General features: G+C 32.1%; 2 protein-coding genes and 1 non-coding gene across 3 annotated transcripts; 1 reads left to right on the top strand and 2 right to left on the bottom strand.

The window, feature by feature from the left end:
• Positions 1–6,944: 6,944 nt before the first annotated feature.
• On the top strand, positions 6,945–9,388 carry LOC120071016 (acetolactate synthase 3, chloroplastic). Its single transcript, XM_039022999.1, has one exon. The coding sequence runs from the start codon at positions 7,004–7,006 to the stop codon at positions 9,008–9,010; it is 2,007 nt and encodes a 668-aa protein (XP_038878927.1). The 5' UTR covers positions 6,945–7,003; the 3' UTR covers positions 9,011–9,388.
• A 4,257-nt stretch (positions 9,389–13,645) lies between these two features.
• LOC120071017 (protein indeterminate-domain 16) lies at positions 13,646–14,722 on the bottom strand. The gene has a single exon (XM_039023000.1). It carries the CDS (start codon positions 14,575–14,577, stop codon positions 14,071–14,073), a length of 507 nt encoding a protein of 168 aa, XP_038878928.1. The 5' UTR covers positions 14,578–14,722; the 3' UTR covers positions 13,646–14,070.
• Positions 14,723–16,584: 1,862 nt separating this feature from the next.
• TRNAL-AAG lies at positions 16,585–16,665 on the bottom strand. The gene has a single exon. It is a non-coding gene; the product is annotated as a tRNA-Leu (tRNA).
• Between the last annotated feature and the right edge of the window lie 6,095 nt (positions 16,666–22,760).

Genomic DNA, 22,760 nt, shown 5'->3' with positions numbered 1-22,760 from the left:
AATACCAACTTTATTGAATTACTCTCAATAACACTTTTATTGTAAATAGAAATATGTTTAAAGTTTACAAACTGCGAGTTTTAGGACATGTAACCCAACAAATGACTACTGATATACTACTGATAAATGATTTTTGAATGAGTGCTTATAAACTACTTATTCACCAATATAATACTTTGTATTGAATTTTAAACTAATGATGATATACTATTGATACAGTAGTGTTGTAATTGAAATGCATTTTGAATTAATACTAATATAAAATTGAAACACCAATGTTATACTTTAAGTATATCCTTTCATATTTGGTATATCAAATATCATTGATCAGGGGATGCTCTATCTTGCTTCTTTAGCTAATGTTTCTATTTTTTGTAATATCCCTAGAGATGAGAACAAAGCTTCCCATAGTCTAGCTGCTTTGGCATCGTATTTTAGATCTTTTTTTAAGAGATAGTTCTTTCCTTCTTTTCTTTGATCCCTCATATTGATATATGGTTGTTGAGTTGTTGTGATAGATTTAATGAACATATGTTTAAAAGAATAATATCATCGATATTTTTCTTTCTCTCTAAATCTTGTATTAGTAAACTGACATATGAAATATGAAGTATATTTGCATTATATTATTGATATATCAAATCAAATGTAATTTATATGTCATCAAAATCATATCAAAATTTTGAAAATAAAATAAATTAACTAATATCACTATAAGAAATTAGGTCTTTAGCGATAAATTACTAGCGACTACTCTACAATCGTCGTATGATTAGTGACAAAATATTATTTTCGTCTCTAAACATGCAACGAGACGAACAAAAGTTGCAATAATGCGATGATTAACACGAATAGTGCTGCCTGATGATACCGGATGCGACGAAACATACATTCGACGCAAGTGTCTTTGCAACTAATTGGGCATTAGTCGCAAGCCTAATTAATGGGCAAGAGGTTTGGTGCTTTAGGGCATGCGACAAAAGCCCCCATTATCGCATAATGCCACGAAAGGATGATTCGTTGCAAGTCTTTTTACATTCGACAAAAGGCTTTTTACGTTTTTTTAACCAATTGGGATTTACAACTAATTGTGCTTTAGCCGTAGACCCAATTAATGGGTGGGAGGTTTTGCACTTTAGGGCATGAAACGAAATCTCTAATCATCACGTGATGCTACAAATCATCCGTTCGTTACAAGAATTTTTACTTTTCCCCTTTTTCTTTCACCCAAGAGCGAGGGTTTTTATTTCAGTTTTTCCCCTTTGTTTGGTCGTTCGTCTAAAAGAAAATAAATTTGTCGTTCGTCTTTCATCATTCATCGTTCATCGGACGTTAATTGAGAGCTCATTCATCGTTCATCTGCTGTTCGTTTGAAAGTGGGAGGTTTTTCGTCTGTTCGTCGTTCATCTAAAACTAGGGAGTTCGTCCGTTGTTCACCATTGCATGTGTCAAAAATGTTGGTATCCATCTGCCGTTCTCCTTTAATTTCTTCTTTATTTCTTCAATGTAGTCAATGGAGGTGGAATTTCTATGAATTTATTGTCCAAATTTATCTCTTTGAAATCACAAACAAACCTTTTTATTGTTTATTGTTTGTCTTTAATTCTTAACATTGTTGATATATATATATATATATATATATATATCCCTTAAACTTAGCACGTTATATCAATTTTAACCTAAAAAATTTTAATTTTATCAATTTAAATTTCAAATTTAACCTTGAAACTTTCAGGTTCATGAATTTAAACGTCGAGAGAATGAAAGAAATAGAGCTTCTGTAGAAGAAGCGTTAGAAAGCCAATGTCAAGAGTACAAAAGAAGATTCAGTCAAATGAATGAATTTCTTGAAAGAATCACTGGAGGAAGTTCTTCTCTTAGTAAAGTAATTGCATTAGTTCAACTTATATTCATATTAGTGAAATTAGTTTTAACTTGTGTGTATTGATTTCATTAATTGATTGTGATTAGTGACATAGTTCTGGATATTTTGTATGTGTGTTGGAGGAGGGAAGGGAAGGATATTTATATTTTGTTATTGTGAAAAAAGTGGTTAAACTTTTAGTAAACGTCACATGTTGCATAAAACGTCGCATAATGCGATTTTTTCTTCGTATCGTCGCATGTTGCGACATTTTCTTCCAAAAAGTCGCAAAACACATTGATTGACTGGCCTTTAGTGACCAAAGCGTGCAACAATTTAAATTAGTAATTAATTTTTTTTGCAACGAAATTTTGTTTTTAGCTATAAATATGTTTAGTCGCAAAATGTCAAATTTCTTGTAGTGTATGCTTTATACTTAGTAGATATATAATCAAAATCAAATATGTTTTTTTAAAAATAAAAAATAAAATAAGAAAACTAACATCAAAACTTAAACTAAATTAGACCATCAAAATCAACTAATCGAATAAAAACAAATTTTAAAAAATGATTAAAAAGAAATTATTAAAAAAAAAAAAAGGTGCACATGAAATGAAGCCTACGAGCAGTGCTCCTCTAAGTACTTCAAAAAGACAAAATAAAAGAAGACAAGAGGGATGGGAAGGGAGTAAGGAAATAGGGATACGAGAAGGAAAAAAAGGCCATATTTCCACAAAATGACAAAATTGAGACCACTCACAATTATATATTTTCTTAAAAAAAATAGAGAATCGAATTATTATTTTATCCTTACATCGAATATTTCATTTACATTGGTTGTTAAACTCATTTTCTTTTTCTTTTTTTTTTTAAAAAAAACCTATTATTAGTTTGGGACTTTTTAAATATAAAAAAAATATTTAAAAATATTTATCGCAAAAAAAAATTTAAAAGAAAATAAAACATTTTAAAACTTTTTTATTTTTTAAAAATTTATATTTATAAGAATTTTTCTATTATTACGGTTTTCTCATACGAATAAATAATAAAATTAATATTCTCCTTGAAATAAACTAAAAAATAATTTGTCAAATTAAAGCCTTATATTCAAAATCATTTCAAAACAAGTCTTTAATAATTTTAAAACTAACTTGATGTTTACCTTTTTAAATGTAATTTTCAAACGATTATTTTCAAATATAGTAAAATGAATCAAGATATTTATAAATATAGTAAAATATCAATATTTATTTGTATCTACTCTGTTAGACTATTATCATCTATCACTGATAGACACAGATAGATATCTTTCAGTGTCTATGATTGTCTATCACTAATAGATGGTAACATTTTACTATATTTAAAAATATTTTTCAACAATTTTATCATTTAAAATATTTTTCTATTTTCAAACTATTAAAATTGGTTTTGAGTCAAAAAAATACACGTTAAAGAATAATTTGAAAAATGAAAATAAAAGTTGACCGAACTATTTTAAAATCACTTTTCATATCAAAAGTATATATAGTTTAGGGGTCGGCCTAAGACATCTATTATTTACTCTCTTAAAGTTATTCTTTTTTTTTTTCTTTTCTTTTCTTTTTGAAGTTAGGTTGAAAATTTTAATTCCAAATTTCACATTTTTTTTTGTATTAAGGATATAAAAAGAATATATTAAAGTTAGAACGTTTCTCACATGGAATTTTATTTAACACTTAAAAAAAAAAGAGGGGCAATGTTCTTTTTATTTTTTTCCTCCTTTATTTAATTTTTGAACCAAAGAGGGGATATATTCTAAACACTTCATATAAAGACAAATTGAAAAAATATATAATTAAATGGAGAGGGAGTGAGTGATAAGATATGGAGAGGGAAATGAAGAGGGAAAGATACCAGAAAAGACAAAAATAGATTGAGAGGAGTGAAAATGATAATATTGTTTTTAGTTGTGAATAGTTTTTTCTTTTTCTATTTTTGAGTTCAATGGCATGTGGTTCTGAAGCTTCAAAACTCAAATCTTTTAATTATAGTTATATGTCAAGGTGTCGTAATGGTTTTAAAATTGTTAAAATTATTCTTGTCATATTCAAAATCATTCTAAACACACTCAAAATTGATTTAGTATTTAATTTCACTTTATATGCATCATCGAAATTGATTTTGAAAGGTAACTACTTTAAAATTATTCATAAACATGTCTCAATTATATTCAAGTGCCAACTTTTACAAGTTAAAAAGGATCTGATTTTTATTTTTATTATTTTTTGGATAAAAGTTATTGTAGAAAATTTCTTTATGTTGGACCAAAAATTTATTTGGTTTATAGTTTTTTTTTTTTAAATTAAGTCTGTAAATGCTACTCTCACATATAGATTTCTTCTTTTTGGTTTCGAATTTTCATGAATGTTTTTAAAATGAATGATTATTAGCAATTGGAAGGCTCTCCTTTATTGGCTCTAACGGGAAAGGATGAAGTCAACTCTTTACCCTAAGGTTGTTCCTTTTGTTCTTTTGAATAGATATACCTGTATCTTATATAAATAAAAAAAAATTGGTGTTTTCAAAATTCAAGTTATGCTTTCAAAACTTAAAAGTAATTTTTAATAATTTGTAGATTTTGGCTAAGAATCACTTAGGAAAGAAATGTACCCCATGGTTAGAAAATTATGAAAAAATAAATATAATTTTTAAAAATAAAAAACTAAAGATCAAATAGTTATTAAAAGGAGATATTCGTTAATGACATATTCTTAATTATACTTAGATCAACAGTTAAAATAATAAATAAATAAATAAATCTATCAAATAGCAATAATATGTTTAAAAAGTGGAGAGAGAGAAAAAATCATGAAAAAAAAAAAGAAGAAGAGTAGTCTTGGAGGTTTGTTGATTGACTTTATATTTTTCTAAGATACTCGGTGATTTCTGCAGATGTCTCATATGTAGTCTTAAGATCAGGATTTGACAAAAGAATATTTTTCCTACGAAATACTTTCCTAATTTGAAAATATCTAGCAGGTTGATATAGTCTGATATTTTCCTTCATTGCGACGTGACTTATTTTCTCCTATTTGGGAGATGTTTCATTTTCTGAATTCATCTATAAAAAGGGATGTCTTGGTATGCTTTCGGATATGGAGTTTTTCATTAACGCGATTTGGTTTTTGAGAACAAGACGTTTCTGTACTTCGGCCTAATTGTTCTACGTTGTGTTCTTGTTCATTACTCACTTTATTCTGTTGTACAAGTTGTTCATCAGTTGTTCGCAATACATTGAAGATTATCACGGCTTAGGGGGAGCCTAAGTCTCAGCTGCCAGATAAGAGATTCTCAGTCATATGGGGAGCCTAAGACTTAGCTTTGGATAAGGGAGTTCTCTATCTCATAAGGATCTTAAGATTTACTGTGAAGGGAGTTCACTATCTTGAAGGGAATATACCACCGTGAGAGGAGTCTCATCACTAGTAGCAAGCTTAGGGGAAGCCTAAGTACATTTGAGAAGGAGATTCACATTTACCGGAAGCTAGGTGATATGTGAGTTGAGCTCTAGTAGTAATAGTGCATTACATATAAATACTACGTTGTAAATTGCTTAACTCATCATTATTAGTGGATTATATTTCCTAGGCATACAGCCCCCCAAACGTAGGTGGTTTATCACCGAATTGGGTTACCAACTCCCATGTTCATTTATCTTTATTGTTGTTAGAATTCTGTCATGTACAATACTTGTTAGTGCTTTCTGTTTAACATCCAAATTTTGAGTGTTAAGTCATCCTAACGCTTTTTCAAGTAGTACTTGGGTGCATCATTATTTTTTGGCAATCTAATTAAACTATATAGTATAAAAAATTCAAAATTAATTTTTTGTTTTAAGAAGAATTTGTCACATGACAAAATATAGTTAAACGACTTCGTCAACTACAAAAACGGAAAAAAAAAAATAGGTACAATTCAACATGTTGCGTCCAAATATTCTTCTTTAGAAAAACGATGAGAATAACTATTTTCATATCATAACATGTCTTCAAAATCTATATCAAACAATGATTTGTTTATCACTTGTCCATTTTCATATTCATTTTCCATCTTTCTCCCCATGATCCAAACTTCCCTCGAATAAAACAGCTAAAACTTAGTAATAACATAACTAATAATTGCTCTCATACCAAATACAAACAAAAATGAAACCAAAGGAAAAAGAACAGCCGTAGATCTCACCTAACCACGAAAATTTTCCCAAAAACAAAAAAAAACACAATATTCCAAAATCATGTTTTTTTTGTTTCTTTTAAGTTCTCCAGATAACGTATTAATGTAAGATTAATAATATATGGATCCGAGTAGTAACCGATCTCTAAAGGAAAAGTAATGATAATTATGTAATATGTCACGGTAATTAATAGTAAATTATATCATTCTTTTTTCCCTCAATGGTCGATATATGCGTATCAAGGTAGAAATCAAACTATTAACCGTACTATCAATTATCTTTTTTTTTCCAAAAAAAAACGGTACTATCAATTAAGCTACATTATTTTTTCAGTACAATTAAGCTATATTTAAGATTGTTACAAAATTTAATATAGAGAATATATAACTATATTTATGACTAAATTGTTAATGCGTCAAAAAAAATAGATTAAATTATTAAAAAATGAAAATATAAAAACTATGAACCTTTTTAATAAAGTTTTTAAGTATTTGTTTTTTAATATATTTTTGTAATTAAGTTTATGAACGTTATTTTTACTTATTTATTTCTTTGTTTTATTATTTATGTTTTTAGAACTGTTTAAAAATCACGTCAATTTTTAAAAATTAAAATAAATCATTTTTGTTTTTAAAATGTAACTTATAATACAAATAAACATTTCTAAAAAGAAAACTTATGAAGGGGAACCTCAAATTGTTAATTTGACGTATGTTTTAGGAGAAAATTGGAAAAAAAAAAAAAAAAAAAAAAGAAAAAAAGAAAAAGGAAAAGAAAGGGTAATTTATGGGAATTCACCATGGAGGGTATGTGGTGGTAATAAGAGGTGGTTAAATAATTAAGTATAAATTGGTAAGATCACTGCGAACCACAACTTCCTACAGACCACATTCCCAGCTGCTTCCTCATCGCCTTCTTCCTTCACAATGTCATCAATGGCGGCGGCTACTTCACCATGCGCCTCCAAATCCTTCTCCAAATCCTCTTCCTCCTTCACCCTTCCTAAACCCTTCTCCAGATTCGATCTTTCAGTTTCTCCTCTTCCCCACAATCCCACTTTCCGCCGCCCTCTTCGCATCTGCACCAGCTCTCTCTCCAATCCTTCCCCTTCCCCTAAACCCTCCTCCACCGCCGCCTCCGCCGCTGCCGTCGAAACTTCCCCCATCGCCACCCCTGATATTTTTGTCTCCCGATTCGCCTCCGATGAACCGAGAAAAGGCGCTGATATCCTCGTCGAGGCTCTCGAGCGCCAAGGCGTCACCAATGTCTTCGCTTACCCCGGAGGCGCCTCCATGGAGATCCATCAGGCCCTCACCCGCTCTTCAATTATCCGTAACGTTCTCCCTCGCCACGAGCAGGGCGGCGTCTTCGCTGCCGAGGGTTACGCTCGCTCCTCTGGCCTTCCCGGCGTTTGCATTGCAACTTCCGGTCCCGGTGCCACTAATCTGGTCAGCGGCCTTGCCGACGCCCTGCTCGATAGCGTTCCATTGGTGGCCATTACAGGGCAAGTTCCGAGGAGAATGATCGGTACCGATGCGTTTCAGGAAACTCCAATTGTTGAGGTAACTCGCTCTATTACAAAGCACAATTATCTGGTTCTTGATGTAGATGACATTCCTAGGATTGTGAGCGAGGCATTTTTCCTCGCAATTTCTGGTCGACCTGGTCCTGTTCTTATTGATATTCCTAAGGACGTTCAGCAGCAGCTCGCGGTTCCTAATTGGAATCAGCCCATGAAATTACCCGGTTACTTGTCTAGGTTACCTAAGCCTCCCATTGATTCTCATTTGGAGCAAATTTTGCGATTGATCTCTGAATCTAAGAAGCCTGTTCTTTACGTGGGTGGAGGGTGTTTGAATTCCTCGGAGGAGCTGCGGCGGTTTGTTAAGCTCACCGGGATTCCGGTGGCCAGTACTCTGATGGGTCTTGGGGCTTATCCTTGCTCCGATGATTTGTCTCTGCAAATGCTGGGAATGCATGGCACAGTTTATGCCAACTACGCTGTGGATAAATCTGACCTGTTGCTTGCATTTGGAGTGAGATTTGATGACCGTGTGACAGGGAAGCTTGAGGCTTTTGCGAGTCGTGCGAAAATCGTTCATATCGATATTGATTCAGCTGAGATTGGAAAGAACAAGCAGCCCCATGTGTCGGTCTGTGGTGATGTGAAGTTGGCCTTACAGGGAATGAATCGATTACTTCAGAAAGCTGAGAAGGTTCACTTTGATTTCTCTCCGTGGAGAGAGGAGCTGAATGAGCAGAAATCAAAGTATCCATTGACTTTCAAAACATTTGATGAGGCCATTCCTCCACAGTATGCAATTCAACTCCTTGATGAGCTAACCAACGGCGAGGCCATCGTAAGCACAGGGGTGGGGCAGCATCAGATGTGGGCAGCTCAGTTCTACAAGTACAAGAAGCCACGCCAGTGGTTAACCTCCGGTGGGTTAGGTGCAATGGGCTTTGGACTGCCTGCAGCCATGGGGGCAGCAGTAGCAAATCCCGATGCGGTGGTCGTAGACATCGACGGGGACGGGAGTTTCATCATGAATGTCCAAGAACTGGCAACGATCAGTGTTGAGAAACTTCCAGTGAAGATCCTTCTGCTGAACAACCAGCATCTAGGCATGGTTGTGCAGTGGGAGGATCGGTTCTACAAAGCCAACAGGGCTCACACTTACCTGGGAAATCCATCAAATGAGTCCGAGATATTCCCCAACATGTTAAAGTTTGCAGAGGCATGCGGGATCCCGGCTGCTCGTGTGACGAAGAGGGCCGAGTTAAGAGCAGCGATGGAGAAGATGCTGAAGACAGAAGGACCTTACTTGTTGGATGTGATTGTACCACATCAGGAACATGTGCTGCCAATGATTCCCAGTGGTGGTGCTTTCAAAGATGTGATCACAGAGGGAGATGGAAGATCCGTATACTAATCTGAATAATAAATCCTTTTTACGCCACCATTTTATGTACATTTTTGTTCCTTCCTTCTCATTTAGTTTGTTTTGTTAGTTTCCGCTTGCTTTATCTCATAAACAATGTTGTAAGAGTTCCAACTCCCTAATTTATGCTTTGTTGTCTCCTAGCTTGCGGTCATTTCATCTCTTATTTCCGTCTACAACACTCGGGACCATGCTTACAGTTTGGAAATGGGAATGAGAAACTGAGAATCATTCCAAAGATTCGTCTGGTTGATTTCTTTTAATTATTCTGTCCTTGTTTTCTTTAGGTAGATCCCACGACCCTTTTTAAGTGGGTCTAGCCGTTTCTTTTCAGGTCTTATACGAACTAAAAGAATATCTTCATTTTAAATGCTAGTGAATCATTGACATTCAATTGTGTATTACGTACTCTGTATGATGAGATTGATAAAAGTACTTTCATCAACAACTGGTAACTAGTTTTGAATTTTGATCCAAGTTATGGTATACAATTCAAGTTCGTTGTCAAATGCGATGTCCATATGGCACTGGATTGTAGTAAACTAGTAAGAAACTCTGTATTCTTACACAGACAAGGATTCTGTTTAATGTTGCATAATGAAACAGGGCAACCATCATACGTTGAATGACCTGAAACATATCAGAGAAAGATTACAGAGACCACGGTCAGGATCTTGTCTTCCTTGGCTTAGATTCAGTAAAAGAGAAAAAGGAGAGGTTCAACCGAAGAGTGAGAGAAGGACAATTCACGGGGGAGTAGAATGAGAAAAGGAAAGCTGAGAGGGTTTAACCTTCTTTGGAATTCCATTATTCCAACCAAAAGGGATGGTAGATAGTGTTTGGATTTTGCCATTTATCAGATTGGCCAAGCAGAAAAGATACAAAGAAAGTTTGGATCATCAAGTATCCCAATTTTGATATATGTTCCCACAAATTGCATCTCATTTCCACATGCTAAAGTTTCTGACTTTCAAAGGGAGCTGAGTCCCACTCACCATTATACCTGATTTTTCAACTTTTCTAGCTTCAAATGAAAGCTACCTTTCCCTTCATTGGGCCTTGATATGACAAGACCATCAAATCTTTCATCACTCTCTCTCTCTCTCACCTAGAAAGAGAAGGGTAAAAGGTTGTCATATCTGGAAATTTACCATCCTTGACCTTCACCACCAAAAGCTCCACACACACCACCATGGTTTATGGAGAAACGATGGGAAAAATGTCCGAGGTGATCCTCAAATGTTTTCTTCGATCACAACCAATATTCTTTTAAAGAACTCATTGAAATAGTTTTTTTCAATTTTTATCGTCCGAATCAATCCCAAGACTCAAATTAAAATATAACTTTTTTCATTGTACATCCAAGAAATAGTCTTTCTTGATTCTTTTCGGTCCACTGAGAAAATTTAAAAAAATTGATTATTTGGATGTAGAGTTAAATTTTTATTTCAATCTTGGGGTGTCGAGAAGAACCCAGAAAAACTATTTCAATGAGTGGTAAAAGATTAAAACTTTAAAAAAAAAACCCTCCCACAATATCCCTTCTCTGTCCCTGACAGCTTTAAAACTTGTATCAGCATTTCAGCAACCACAGCTCTCAATTTCTGAGACCCTTTAAACAAAAAAGAAAAAAAGAAAGGGGAAAAAATCAGTTTCCTCTTCTGACAGTTAAATTGTTTTGATGTTTAATTTTGGAACCATCTCTTAATCCATAATTGTTGTCCAACCCAAAAACCCAGATTCATTACTGTTGATTGTACCGTACGAACTTCTGCTTCTGATGGATGTTTCTTGAAAAAGCTGAAACTAAGAAAAAAAAGTTTGTATCTTCTCATCAACAGTTACATCGCCTGTGAATTTCTTTATACATTAGGATTAGAATGACTTTCTCAACGTTTAATAGCATTGTTACGTAGAAAATCATTACAAACATATCTTTAATCATTCAGGTCGAAAGAGAGAGGAGAGAATCTGTTACAATCTATATATGGACAAGGTGAAAGGACAAAATGTTAAGGTTTAGTCATAATGGAATCAGTAGTTTGCTGGTTGGGACAAGGCATGTCCTACATCCTTTTTCCCACTCCTTAAGACTTACTCTTAAAATAATTGGCTGCTCCACTTCCCCCTTCCCTTCCTCTCTAGGTGCTACCATGGAGATGACTCTTAATGAAATTATATGATATTGAATCAAACACACAACAATGTGATCTCTCTATACATATATATGTATATTCCTTTCATATTTATGCGACAACACGCTCCCCACATTCATTTTCTCCCCCACAGATTGTCCTTTGCACATCCCAACTTCTTTGATCTTCAAGGGGGCAATGGAGGAGAAAGGACAAACATCCATAAACCAACTAGGGAAAGAAAAGTCTCACAACAACTCCCAAATCCTTCGAAATGGAAGAATGAAAAAAAATCAAAGGTGGTATTCGAAATACCGACAGCATAACGGACTATACAGTGAGCGACTCGATTCTGAGTACGAGGACAGAAAGAGAAGGAAACAAAGATGCCTCACCAAAACGCTCATCTCATTCAACTGCATTCTTTTGGAAACATCATACTCTCCCATTGTCTAAGTAACATCTCATCAAACTAACTAGGTTAGTTTTGGCTTTAGGGAAACATATCATATGTTTGCTTTAAAAACACTTGTTTAAGCACTTAAAAAGATAGTTTAAATGGGTTGTAAGTTTCTGAAATGATGTACCTTTGACTTGATATGATGGTGAGTCTGACAAAATGTGTGCCTTTTTTGAACAACAGAACCACCCTCCAAATTACCATTTCTAGGTGAACCTTTTTTCTTGACACCCCATCAGAATTCAAAACTAAACTTGACTTTTATTCAAGGAATCAAAGAAAAAGGGGGGAAGCATTATTCATCATTCATGTACCTTTCTGCACATGCCCATCAAAATAAAAATGTCAAAATCTTAAGAAAAGAAGAACTGTGAGCACTCTCATGAATGATGAGAAACCCTAATTGCCATTAGCCCGGGAGGCACACGGTGGCAAGAGGAGGAGGAGGAGGAGGAAGAAGAAGAAGAAGAAGAAGAAGAGAAGTGCATTATTAAAGGGTGGGTTTTGAAAAGAGAAGTAGTTAATCATGGTGGTTTTAGGGTTAGGGTTAGAAGGAGGAAATTATGAAATGGTGGAATTGCAGACAGTGATAGTGGGGATGTTTGGTGTTTGGTTAGGATGAGAGGTAAAGTTAAATAACTTCAAAACAAAATTGGTACAGCTATCTCCCTGTCTTCTTCTTCCCAATCCATTTCTCACTTTTTGTTCTGATTCATTTGCCTTTCTCTCCATCTACATCTCCCTTTCCTTCTTACATTTTTCTTTTCTTTTGACCTTTGACTCTTTCCTTCTTTTCCCTCCTCCTCTCTCAATTTCAGTGCTCTTCTCTCTCTCAATCTATCTTTATTTATCCATCTTAATGAATATTCTCTCTCTATCTTATTTTAAGGATTATTCTACTTTTCGTCTCTATTTTCATAAATGATTTTTTAATTGTTTAGAAAATATTTATAACGTCAATATTCTAAACACCCTCTTTAACATTTCCCATTAAGTTCAATGCCAATGTTCTCAAACCCTAATTTTATACTCGAATCATTCTACTTGAGTTTCGATGAAAAGTTCGAGAATAGAACAGAACATTAGAAAAAATTACTTAAACTAAAATGAAATAGTTATTATAATCAAGAAATGGGCGGATGATATATTTCATTAATGTTAATAGTTTTGTATTGAAACAATAATCATATAAAACTAGCATCCAGTGAATGAAAGAATTAGTCAAAATGGCATATTATTGTTTTTAACATTGCATGTATTTTCATCCAAACAATGTGTATGTGGTTGGAAAGTCTTGCTCATTCTTTACTCAAAATGGGATCCATTCCATCCAATTGATTGCAACTCAAAATTAATGTTATAATCTACTCAAACCTTTCAAATAATTAACAAATAATAATTATGTGAGCATTACTCAAATCTTCAATCACATTTATGTATTCTAAATATTCTATATAGATATCAATCTTTGTCCGTTTTTCTCTATTTCTAAGATTGTCCATTTAATAAAGGATCATCACAATATTCTCATAATCTTATTTTTTTTAAAAAAAACCACATACCTTCTAATTGCTAACATATACCATATCCCAACTAAGCTATGATCACGTTCCATATTGTACTCAAACCTTTTAACTTAGGAAACTAAATTATTCAATGAAATGAACAAAGTACATAATTTTGCCAATCGGATCAACCAATTTCTCATAAGAAAAATGTTATTCTAATGACTATTATGACTCAAAGATTGATTGCTTTTTCCCATACATGCATAAACTAATAAATTATATATAACAAAAAATAGAATGATTGTTTTCTTTAATTTAATTGGAAAATAAAAAACAGAAAAAGAAGAGAGAGAGTATTTCAATTATTTGTATACATGAGGCAGGTCGTGTGATTTGTGAGATAACATATATAAACGAGATTTTCCAGAAAAGTAAAAAGAAAAAAGAAAAGGATCAATAATCTAATAAAAATATATACATGACGATTTTCACTATCATTACTGGAAAAATAAAAATGTCATAATAAACAAAACAAATCGTCCATTTGATTATTAAAATATTATAATATCATACAAACTTAATTCAGTAAAGAAGAAAACCAGGAGAGCAAAATCAAATATATCGAAAACAAAATTGAAATTGAACTCCAATTTTGAATATTGTGTGAATGTTGATGAAGATGATGATGATGATGATGATGATGATGATGATGATGATGATGATGATGATGATGATGATGATGATGATCAAATTAATAACCCATATATTCTCTATATTTTGCTTAATTTAAAGGATTATTAATTTGAAAAGAGAGAGGCAAGCAGAGACTTAATTAAAAAAGAAACTCTGGATATAACGCTTAATAATTAAGTAGGCTGTGAAGAAGAGAAGATTTGGAAAATGGAAGGGGTACGTAATTAATGAGGTAAATGATGATTAGAGATATAATTAAGAAGGCCGAAACCTCTGCCTGCAAGATTGGCAAGTGATCTCCATGCACGTAGAATCCATTTGTCTAGTGGCTCTTTCTTTCATTCTTTCCGCTTTTTCAACTTCCTCTCTTGCCCTTTCCCACATCTGCCGAGCCCTTGCAAACTCCGTTTGCGCCAATTCTATCTCCCTTTTCGTCAGTTCTCTCACTCTTTCCGCATACGCTTTTTCCATCGCCGCCAGCCGAATTTGCTCCGCCGCCTGCCACTTCAGCGCCTCCACGCAGCTCGCCGCCTCCGGCTTCATCACCTCCTCGTACTTGAACAAGCACTCCGCTGCCGGCCGGATTGGCCTTAGGCTTATCGATAGCTGCAAGTCCACCGATCCTGGACCCGCCGCTTCGAATGCATCGGACCGGAACCTTAACGACGAGTCCGATGGGCGGGACGACATGTGGGATGATGATGACGCTATGGAGTGAGGCGTCGGAAGAAGCTGTAACTCCTTCTGATCTTCATCTTCCATTTCTGAAGATACAAATAAAAAGGGAGATTGGGTTTTCCTTTTCTTTTCTTTTTTTTCCCTTCTCCTTCCTTTTTTCTTTTTCCTTTTTTCTTTTTTCTTTTTTCTTTTTTCTTTGAGTACAATGGAAACAGACTCTGAATGAAATGGCAGAAAATTGCACCTATATATATAACAATTTGGCTCGTGATATTACCGTTTTACCCATACCTCTTTCTTTTCCATGATTGTGGATGTGGAGTCTAGAGTTTACATTCTTATACAACCACCATCCAACATCAGCCTGATGCTTCTTTTATTTTTTAAAAAAATTTCACTCCAAATATTATTCAAAAACATCGCTACTACGATGTGATTGACAATTTTGAAATATTTTATATTTAAACGAAAAAGTGTAAAACTACATCTATTATTTTTAGTGGAGACATGCAAATCCATCCCGTAATTATTATGAATCGTACATATTCGTAACATTCTAGTGATTTTATTGAATAATCTTCCTTTTTCTAACACATAAATATGCATAATGAAAAAAAAATAGAATTAAAAGAAATCATTGGAATACATAATATATCTACTCTTAACATAATACATACACACAAATCAAGTTATTCTATCTTTAAGTAGTTGCAAATACTAGTCTATTTCTTCTTCTTTTTTTTATTTGATTTTACCTTTTTATCAAGTCATTTTGTGATGCATCAAGTTGAAGTTTAGACCCAATTCATGATCAAACTAGAAAATTAGTTCATCCCTTAGATGAAGAGAGTTCTCCAAAGAACAATAATTCAATATTTATACGATAGTGTAAAAGCCTTTTATTACAATCTTAAAGTGATTATTTAGTTTTAAAAAATTAATTAATCTAAATTAATAACTAAACTAAATATTAACTAAAATGTACTGGTTATTTAATAATTTTCTTCATTATTTTGTCTAATGGGGCTCTTATTTGTGCACTAAATACCTAACTGAAATAATCCGTTAATGATATGAATGCTTTTTTTTGTATATAGGGATTTGTCTCGATGACTACACAAAAGCATGATTTGCTATTATCTCTAAAATTGATCCATGAGTGGGAATCTCATGGTGGGTATAAATATGGGAGTTAAAATAATGTGTTAATAACTTTTTAAAAGAAAAACTAGGGAATAGACAATATTGCATTCAATATTTGAATGCAACTAATACAAGAATTCGAATTATAAAAAAAAACATTTAAAATCATTAGCATGCAGATGTTAGTTGAATAGTTTGAATACATATTCAACGTGAATCCATTTTTAATCAAATTTGAATAGATACTAAAAAGAAAAATTAGGTAAACGTCAAATAATTGATATCATAATTATTATTTTGAGAAATAAAAATCCTGGAATTGATAGAAATTTTGTAATTTAGGGAGATTCCTGGAAATAAGGACAAGAATGAATGGCATGATGGTCACAGAGAAAAGAAAATGTCAGAGAAAATAAGAAGAGTGGAACGAATTCCGTTATGGAAATAACGGATCACGTAATTGGATTATTAAGAGCATTAAACATGGATTTATTATGTTTTGAGTATCTAATAATAATAATGTGGTAGCTTTTAATATGTTTAAATATTTAATGATTTGACTTTATTAAATTTGAAGTATTGTTAAATAGAAGTTAGAAGGGGGAGGGGATAATGATTAGGGTGGCACGTGCGTTTAATGAGTTAGAAGAAATATGATTAAATAAAAAAGAAAGAGAGAAATTAGGGGGAGGGATGGAGTTAATGAGATAAGAAATAAGGGGGGAGGGGGGGAGCTTTATTGGTAGGGCAAGAAGATGTCGGGGGCAGAGTACAAAAGAGAAGAAAAAGGGGCACTCACTCCACTTTCTATCTCAAGAAAACCACGCAGCGGGAAGGTTGGTGGCCTCACTCACACGCTTGACACGTCAACCATCACACCACATTATCACAGCCCTCAAAAATACTCAAAATTAAAAAACCCATAATTAATTTGTAGCAAATAAAATCTGTGAAGAGTGGGATTCGAACCCACGCCCTTTCGGACCAGAACCTTAATCTGGCGCCTTAGACCAACTCGGCCATCTCCACTTTCTTGCACAACTATTTACAACTATAATTTATTTTCAAATAAACTAAATGTGTTAAAAACCCATTATTTTGTTTGATTTTTAAATATAAAATTATTTAGAGAATACAAAAAAATTATTTGTTCATATCTATTTTTCATTAAAAAAAAAAAAACTAATAAAAACCAAACCGAATCAAGAGTATGTAGATACTTTTCTTATATTAAAAAAAAAACTCTAATCCTAGGTCCCTTTTAATATTTTAATTATTATAGTACATGTATATTAGTTACTTAGAAAAAAGACCAATTATTATAGTGCACATACGTTGTTATTTAGAAAAATGTCAATTTTTTTTTAAAAAAAATGGTATAATTTCAATATATAGAGAAAAAGGAGAATGAAAACCAAATTGATTAAAAATCAATTTATTTTCATTTGATTCTTTACTGAACATCAATTTGGTTTAGTTGTACGAAATCAATTGGTTTGATTTAGTTACTAATTAGTCTCGAAACCGATAAAAACGGAAGGGAGTTTCACGGTAGAGAATAAAGAAGAGATTTGTGGGGGCCAAAAAAAAACAAGAAAACAGAGGACAAGGGAGGAAGGAAGTGAAAGAGTAGGAAATTGTTGGTATGCCTTTGTCGGAAGCGAGAAAGATGCTTGGTTTTTGGTGATGGGCGGCCTTTAAGCCTGAAAATTCAAAATTCCTTATAGGAAGATCCATTCCAAGTAATAAGTAAATGTAACTAAGTTGCATTTGAGAAGTGGCCGAGAATTGAAGGCAATGAGACAGACATCACTGCCTAGGTATTGTCCCAACTCCCTTAACCATCGACAAACTAACCCCCCCCCCCCCCCCCCCCGCCCCCTTTCTTTTTTCAAATAATGTATAATTTTACTCCCCATATCCATTCACCCATATATGTATGGAAGCTACCTCCTTCCTTTTCATTTTTAGGACAATCATTTATGTATCATGCCCTCCAACTAAGCCTTTCCTTTTTTTCCTTTCCTCTCTTCTTCTTCTTATAAAATCATACCCTACTTTCCCTTCCCACCACCCCCCACTTTTTTTATTATTATCTTATTTATTTTTCCCACTCCTTTTTTCCATTTAATTATTAAATCTACTTTCTGTTATATCTTTGTAATATAACCTCTTTGTAACCCCTTAATTAACTCTTTTAATCTGCTAATTTCATACTTAAATAGCTAATGGTGTTTAACTAAATTATGCCATGCACATTTGATCTAGATGTGTACAATGTTTTATTGCTCTTTGCTGATTAACTTTTCTTTATGCATACCCTTTGATGATCTCTCAATAACTTCTTCCTTTATAGTTGTTGATTACTGACTTTTTTTTTTTGGCACATATACTTTCTTTTATCGTTCTATCTCTTTATACACACTTTTCTTTGCTTGCTTTTTTCTATTTACGTACTTTCTCTCTCCCCTTATTTCTTTCTTCAAATATATACATCTTTTTTTATTATTAATTTCTCTCATCTTCCGTTTAGTATTTATTTATCTTTTTTATTTTCGACTTTTCAAAATTAAGCTTATAAATAATCTCGTCTATTCCATCTTTATGCTCTTTGATTTGTTATTCAACTTTATGTTGGAGATGACTTATAACTACTTAGGTCCAAAGTGGAAAACATATTCACAAGATTTTCTTGTCCCACATTGGAAGTTTAAGGGTTGGGAAGAGAGAATAAATTTGAGAGCTATCCGAAAAAAAAATTTCATCTCCTTCTTAAAAAACTTTAAACTACTTTTCCTCCAGATCAATCGTATTTTGATATTAATTTTCTTCCTCTGACTCTTTGATTCTGAAAAAAAAATAAAGAATGAAAAATCTCTCATCGATTCTAATTCTCCTTTCAACAAGTGTACATTCGAGGCGGATGTTGTGTCAATCTTGCATATGGAACAACCGACATTAATGATTTCGTGTCGAATTTGCTTTTAAGATAGTGATTTTTACCGTACATCTAATCAGATCCCATATTGACGATGACTAACATTTTTTACCAATATAATCGAAAAACTAAAAGAATATATTAAGAAATTGTGCTAAGAATTCAACTTTCTACTTAGAAAATATGAAAATTATTGTAAGAAATCGAGAAGAAAAATTCTTGATTTTCAAAACTCAAATGATTACCAAATGTATCTAAATTTGACATGAAATTTGAATTTTTTTTAAATGCTTGTCGTTAAATTTATAATTATAGTATATGAATATTACAGATAGTATTAGGAAATTTAGTGGCACGAGTTTTTTTATTGATAAAAGAAATTTTAAAAAAAATTAAGGTAATAATTTAAAATATATATTTACAGAAACATATGAACGAAAATAAATATTTCTGGTCACATATATATTAGAGAAAAACTACAATAAAGTAGAAAAAAATAAATAAAATAGGATGACTATCGCGGGGCTGAATTTCTGGTGTTGAGGCCCATATATTAGTTTTGATCATCCACAAATGGGCCTTTGCTCTTCCTTCTGAATCCTAATTAAGATTTTGTTGTCAATATTTTAGCTGATTTAATTTATTAACATTAACAAACAATTTTTTTCTTTTTTGGGTTGATTTTAAATTGTTATGAAAATTTAAAAACCAATAATTATTTTCCTGTTCTTGATCTAAACCATTCTAGTTATTTGTAATAAGCCTCCAACTATTAATTTTGTGTCATAAATTTCTGGTGTGTTAATAAGTCTTTTTTAAGTTTTGAATTACAGAATGGGATGAATTTTCAAAAGAAAATTGAGAAATTTATGAAAATATAGCAACGATTGCTATCAAAATGTGGAGTTTGATGCATGTAGAAATTATGAATTGTACGTTTTAATTGTTTAAAAAAGATTGGAGTTGTGTTGTGTGTACTGAAAAACTGAAAGGGAAAGGGTAATGCATGCATGTGAATGTAATCAGTGTTTTGTAATCATGTTTACTCTCTCCATCGATTAGGTGTGCTTTGATATTTGAATTCCCATTATTAATCTCTCTTTAATATTATTATTATTATTATTAAACACTTCTTTTTTTGGGTTACGGAACCCAAAGTTGTTCTACTTTGTGTTGGAATTTGAGTTCCACCTAATCTTCATTGATAACATCAATCAATCTTACTTTTCTTAATTAAATATATTCAAACCATCAATTATCATAACTAGATTCATCCAACAAACGCTACCAATGTCAAATAATTCTTTTTTTTTAAAAAAAAACATAAATTGAGACGTAAGAAATGATTAAACTGATTGGGAGAATCACACCATTTTAAGTCGATTATACTTATTTTGTGTAATTCACTCAAATTAAATATTCACTTAAAAATTATCATATAATATTTTTTTTAAAAAAATATTACGTAATAAAAAGAGATAGTATGAGATATAACTACAACTTAATTGTACCTAATCATTACTCTTTTTCAAAATAATCGTTGATGATATATTGATGTTTTGGTTCGAAAGTCAAGAATTTTGTTATTTGATAAATATTATAAATAAAAAATTAACTCAACGGGTATGTTTTTTCTTCGAAAATAATACCTTATATTATTAAATCTCAACGACAAAAAATGAGATACAATCTATCATTGAGGAAGTTACATGAATGAAATACAAAAGTGAAGACATAAGATTCGAATCTACTTTTGTAGCGTTCGAATTTCTTCGATCCAACAATAAATTTCAGCTTCAGCAACAGATTTTTCTAAAATCGGGTTAATAACTTATAAACAGTCTAATTTCACTACGATATTTCTACGGGTCAATGAGATGCAAGTTTTAAACCTTCTTAAATTGCTAGGGTTTTAGCAAAAACATACATAAATATCTCTCTTTTATAAATATATAACATTTTTTTACTAATTCATAAAGGCAAAAAAATTATATTGTTGCATGTGATATACTCATAGATAATTAAAATAAAATAAATTGATTTTTTTTTATTTTAGTACAACAAATGGGTAGAGTGATTTATCGACCTCCAATCTCAAAGAATATAAAACATGTGAATTACTATTAAGCTATACTTATTTGATAATTAAAATATTGATTTGAGAGGTCAGTATAAACATGGCAAAATAGAATTATGAAAAAAACATAACTAAATAGGGTAAGATATTTTATACTTTATCTATATATATATATATATATATTGTTTTGAAATCCATCTAGTGTTATGTGTTGGGGAAAATTGGTATATATATAGAACTAAATACACTAGTAAACTGGTTGCACCTCAATTACTAGAAACAATACACTCAATATATAATATTCAAACTCAAACGAAAGTCAAATAGTGTAACATGAAAGAACTTCAAAACCTTTGGAGACTCAAATGTAGTCAAGGCACGCTTCTGGTAAGTGTTGTCCTAAAGACAATTATTTGCTCTGCATGGACTGTAAGCAGCCTACAACGATCATCTCAATAGGATACAATGACTAACTCTGATAGAACTGCAACCTCGAATTACTCGGATTTGGTAGAACTCTTAGATATTCGCTCTCGACTCAATTCAAGAACAAAAGAAAGAAAAAAAAAAAAAGAAATAAGAGAACTCTTCACTTTGGAATGAGATGCTACAAATGAAGAACCAAGTTGCTATTTTTCACAAGAAATTTCTTAGTATCAACATCTTTTAGCTTGTTCTTTTTGTCTAATGTCTCCCACAATAGTTTTGATGTATTGTAGGCATTGCAATAGACATTACACAAAGTGTCCTCAAGACCACTAAGTATATAATTACGACACAAGAAGTTCGAATGCATACCATGCTTGCTTTGCAACTTCTGTTTCAAGAGTTATAGCTTCTGGAGGGGTAATTGAGCAATCTTCCTTCAAAATGTGAGCAAGAATCAGTGTGGTGAGATAGAAGATCACCTTCTATTGTCATCTTTTGAAATTGGCTCCCTTGAACTTCTCTGGTTTTTCAGCATGAGGTTTGACAATGGGCGATTCCATCATGGTAGAAGTAGTGACATTGGTGGAGAAGTTTGCAGCCATCAGTTTAAATATATTAATTGTCTTCAGATTGTTGGGGGAAAATGATATATATAGAACTGAATACACTAGCAAACTGATTACACCTCAATTACTAGAAACAATACACTCAATGTATAATATTCAAACTCAAACGAAAGTCAGATGATGTAACAAGGCTTAGATATGAAAATAACCAAAGACTTGAAAGAATTTCAAAACCTTTGGAGACCTAAACGTAGCCGAGGCACACTTCTGGTAAGCGTGAAGACAATTACTCGCTCTGCACGGGCTACAAGCAGACTACAGCGATCGTCTTGGTATGATACAACGAATAACTCCGGTACAACTACAACCTCGAATTACTCGGATCTGGCAGAACTATTGGATACTTGCTCTCAACTTAACTCAAAAACAAAATAAAGAAAGAAAGAAAGAAAGAAATGATAGAACTCTTCACTTAGGAATGATATGCTACAAATGAAGAACCAAGATGTTATTTATAGGCCAACAACTTGATAACTCTCCAAATTACAAAATAAAATCAAATAAATACAAAAATTAAAACATTTGTCACATTTAACTCAATTGAGTTATTACTTGACAAAAATCAAACATAACTCATTCAAATTGAAAAAACTACAAATTTAACTTTCATACCTATTAAATTTGTACATGAAACATCATTTTAATTGGAAGCTTCAATTCAATTTGAAAGATTTTGAATAATGAATTTAATCTACACAATTAAATTCATTTTATGATTAAAAAATTCACCAAACTTTTACTTTCTTTTGCTATATATATATATATAACATTATGAAGTATTAGTCAATTTGTTAATTAGTTAGCTTGCTGATATATTCTTGGGTATTATATGCTGTACAACTTTAATGGGATAGGTAAAGGAATTTAGGGTATTAAATACGATGACATGTGTTTTTGGTCATTTCCATCTTGGCGCATCTTCATTTATGTGGTTTATTTTGGTGAAAATACTTTTTTTTTTTTTATTAAGAACAATAACTTTTTTTTAAAAAAGTTTCTTAAAAAAATAAAATTAAAAAAAGTTATATATTTTCTCTCTCTTTCTTCTACCTTC

This window comes from Benincasa hispida, chromosome 2 (genome assembly GCF_009727055.1).
Source record: "Benincasa hispida cultivar B227 chromosome 2, ASM972705v1, whole genome shotgun sequence".
Classification (NCBI taxonomy): Eukaryota; Viridiplantae; Streptophyta; class Magnoliopsida; order Cucurbitales; family Cucurbitaceae; genus Benincasa; species Benincasa hispida.
The sequence above is the reverse complement of the archived record's forward strand: the minus strand, read 5'-3'. Positions and strand labels throughout refer to the sequence as shown.

Coding starts and splice junctions, on each gene's coding strand:
- LOC120071017 (XM_039023000.1), bottom strand. CDS start 14,577: ATGGAAGATGAAGATCAGAAGGAGTTACAGCTTCTTCCGACGCCTCAC.
- LOC120071016 (XM_039022999.1), top strand. CDS start 7,004: ATGTCATCAATGGCGGCGGCTACTTCACCATGCGCCTCCAAATCCTTC.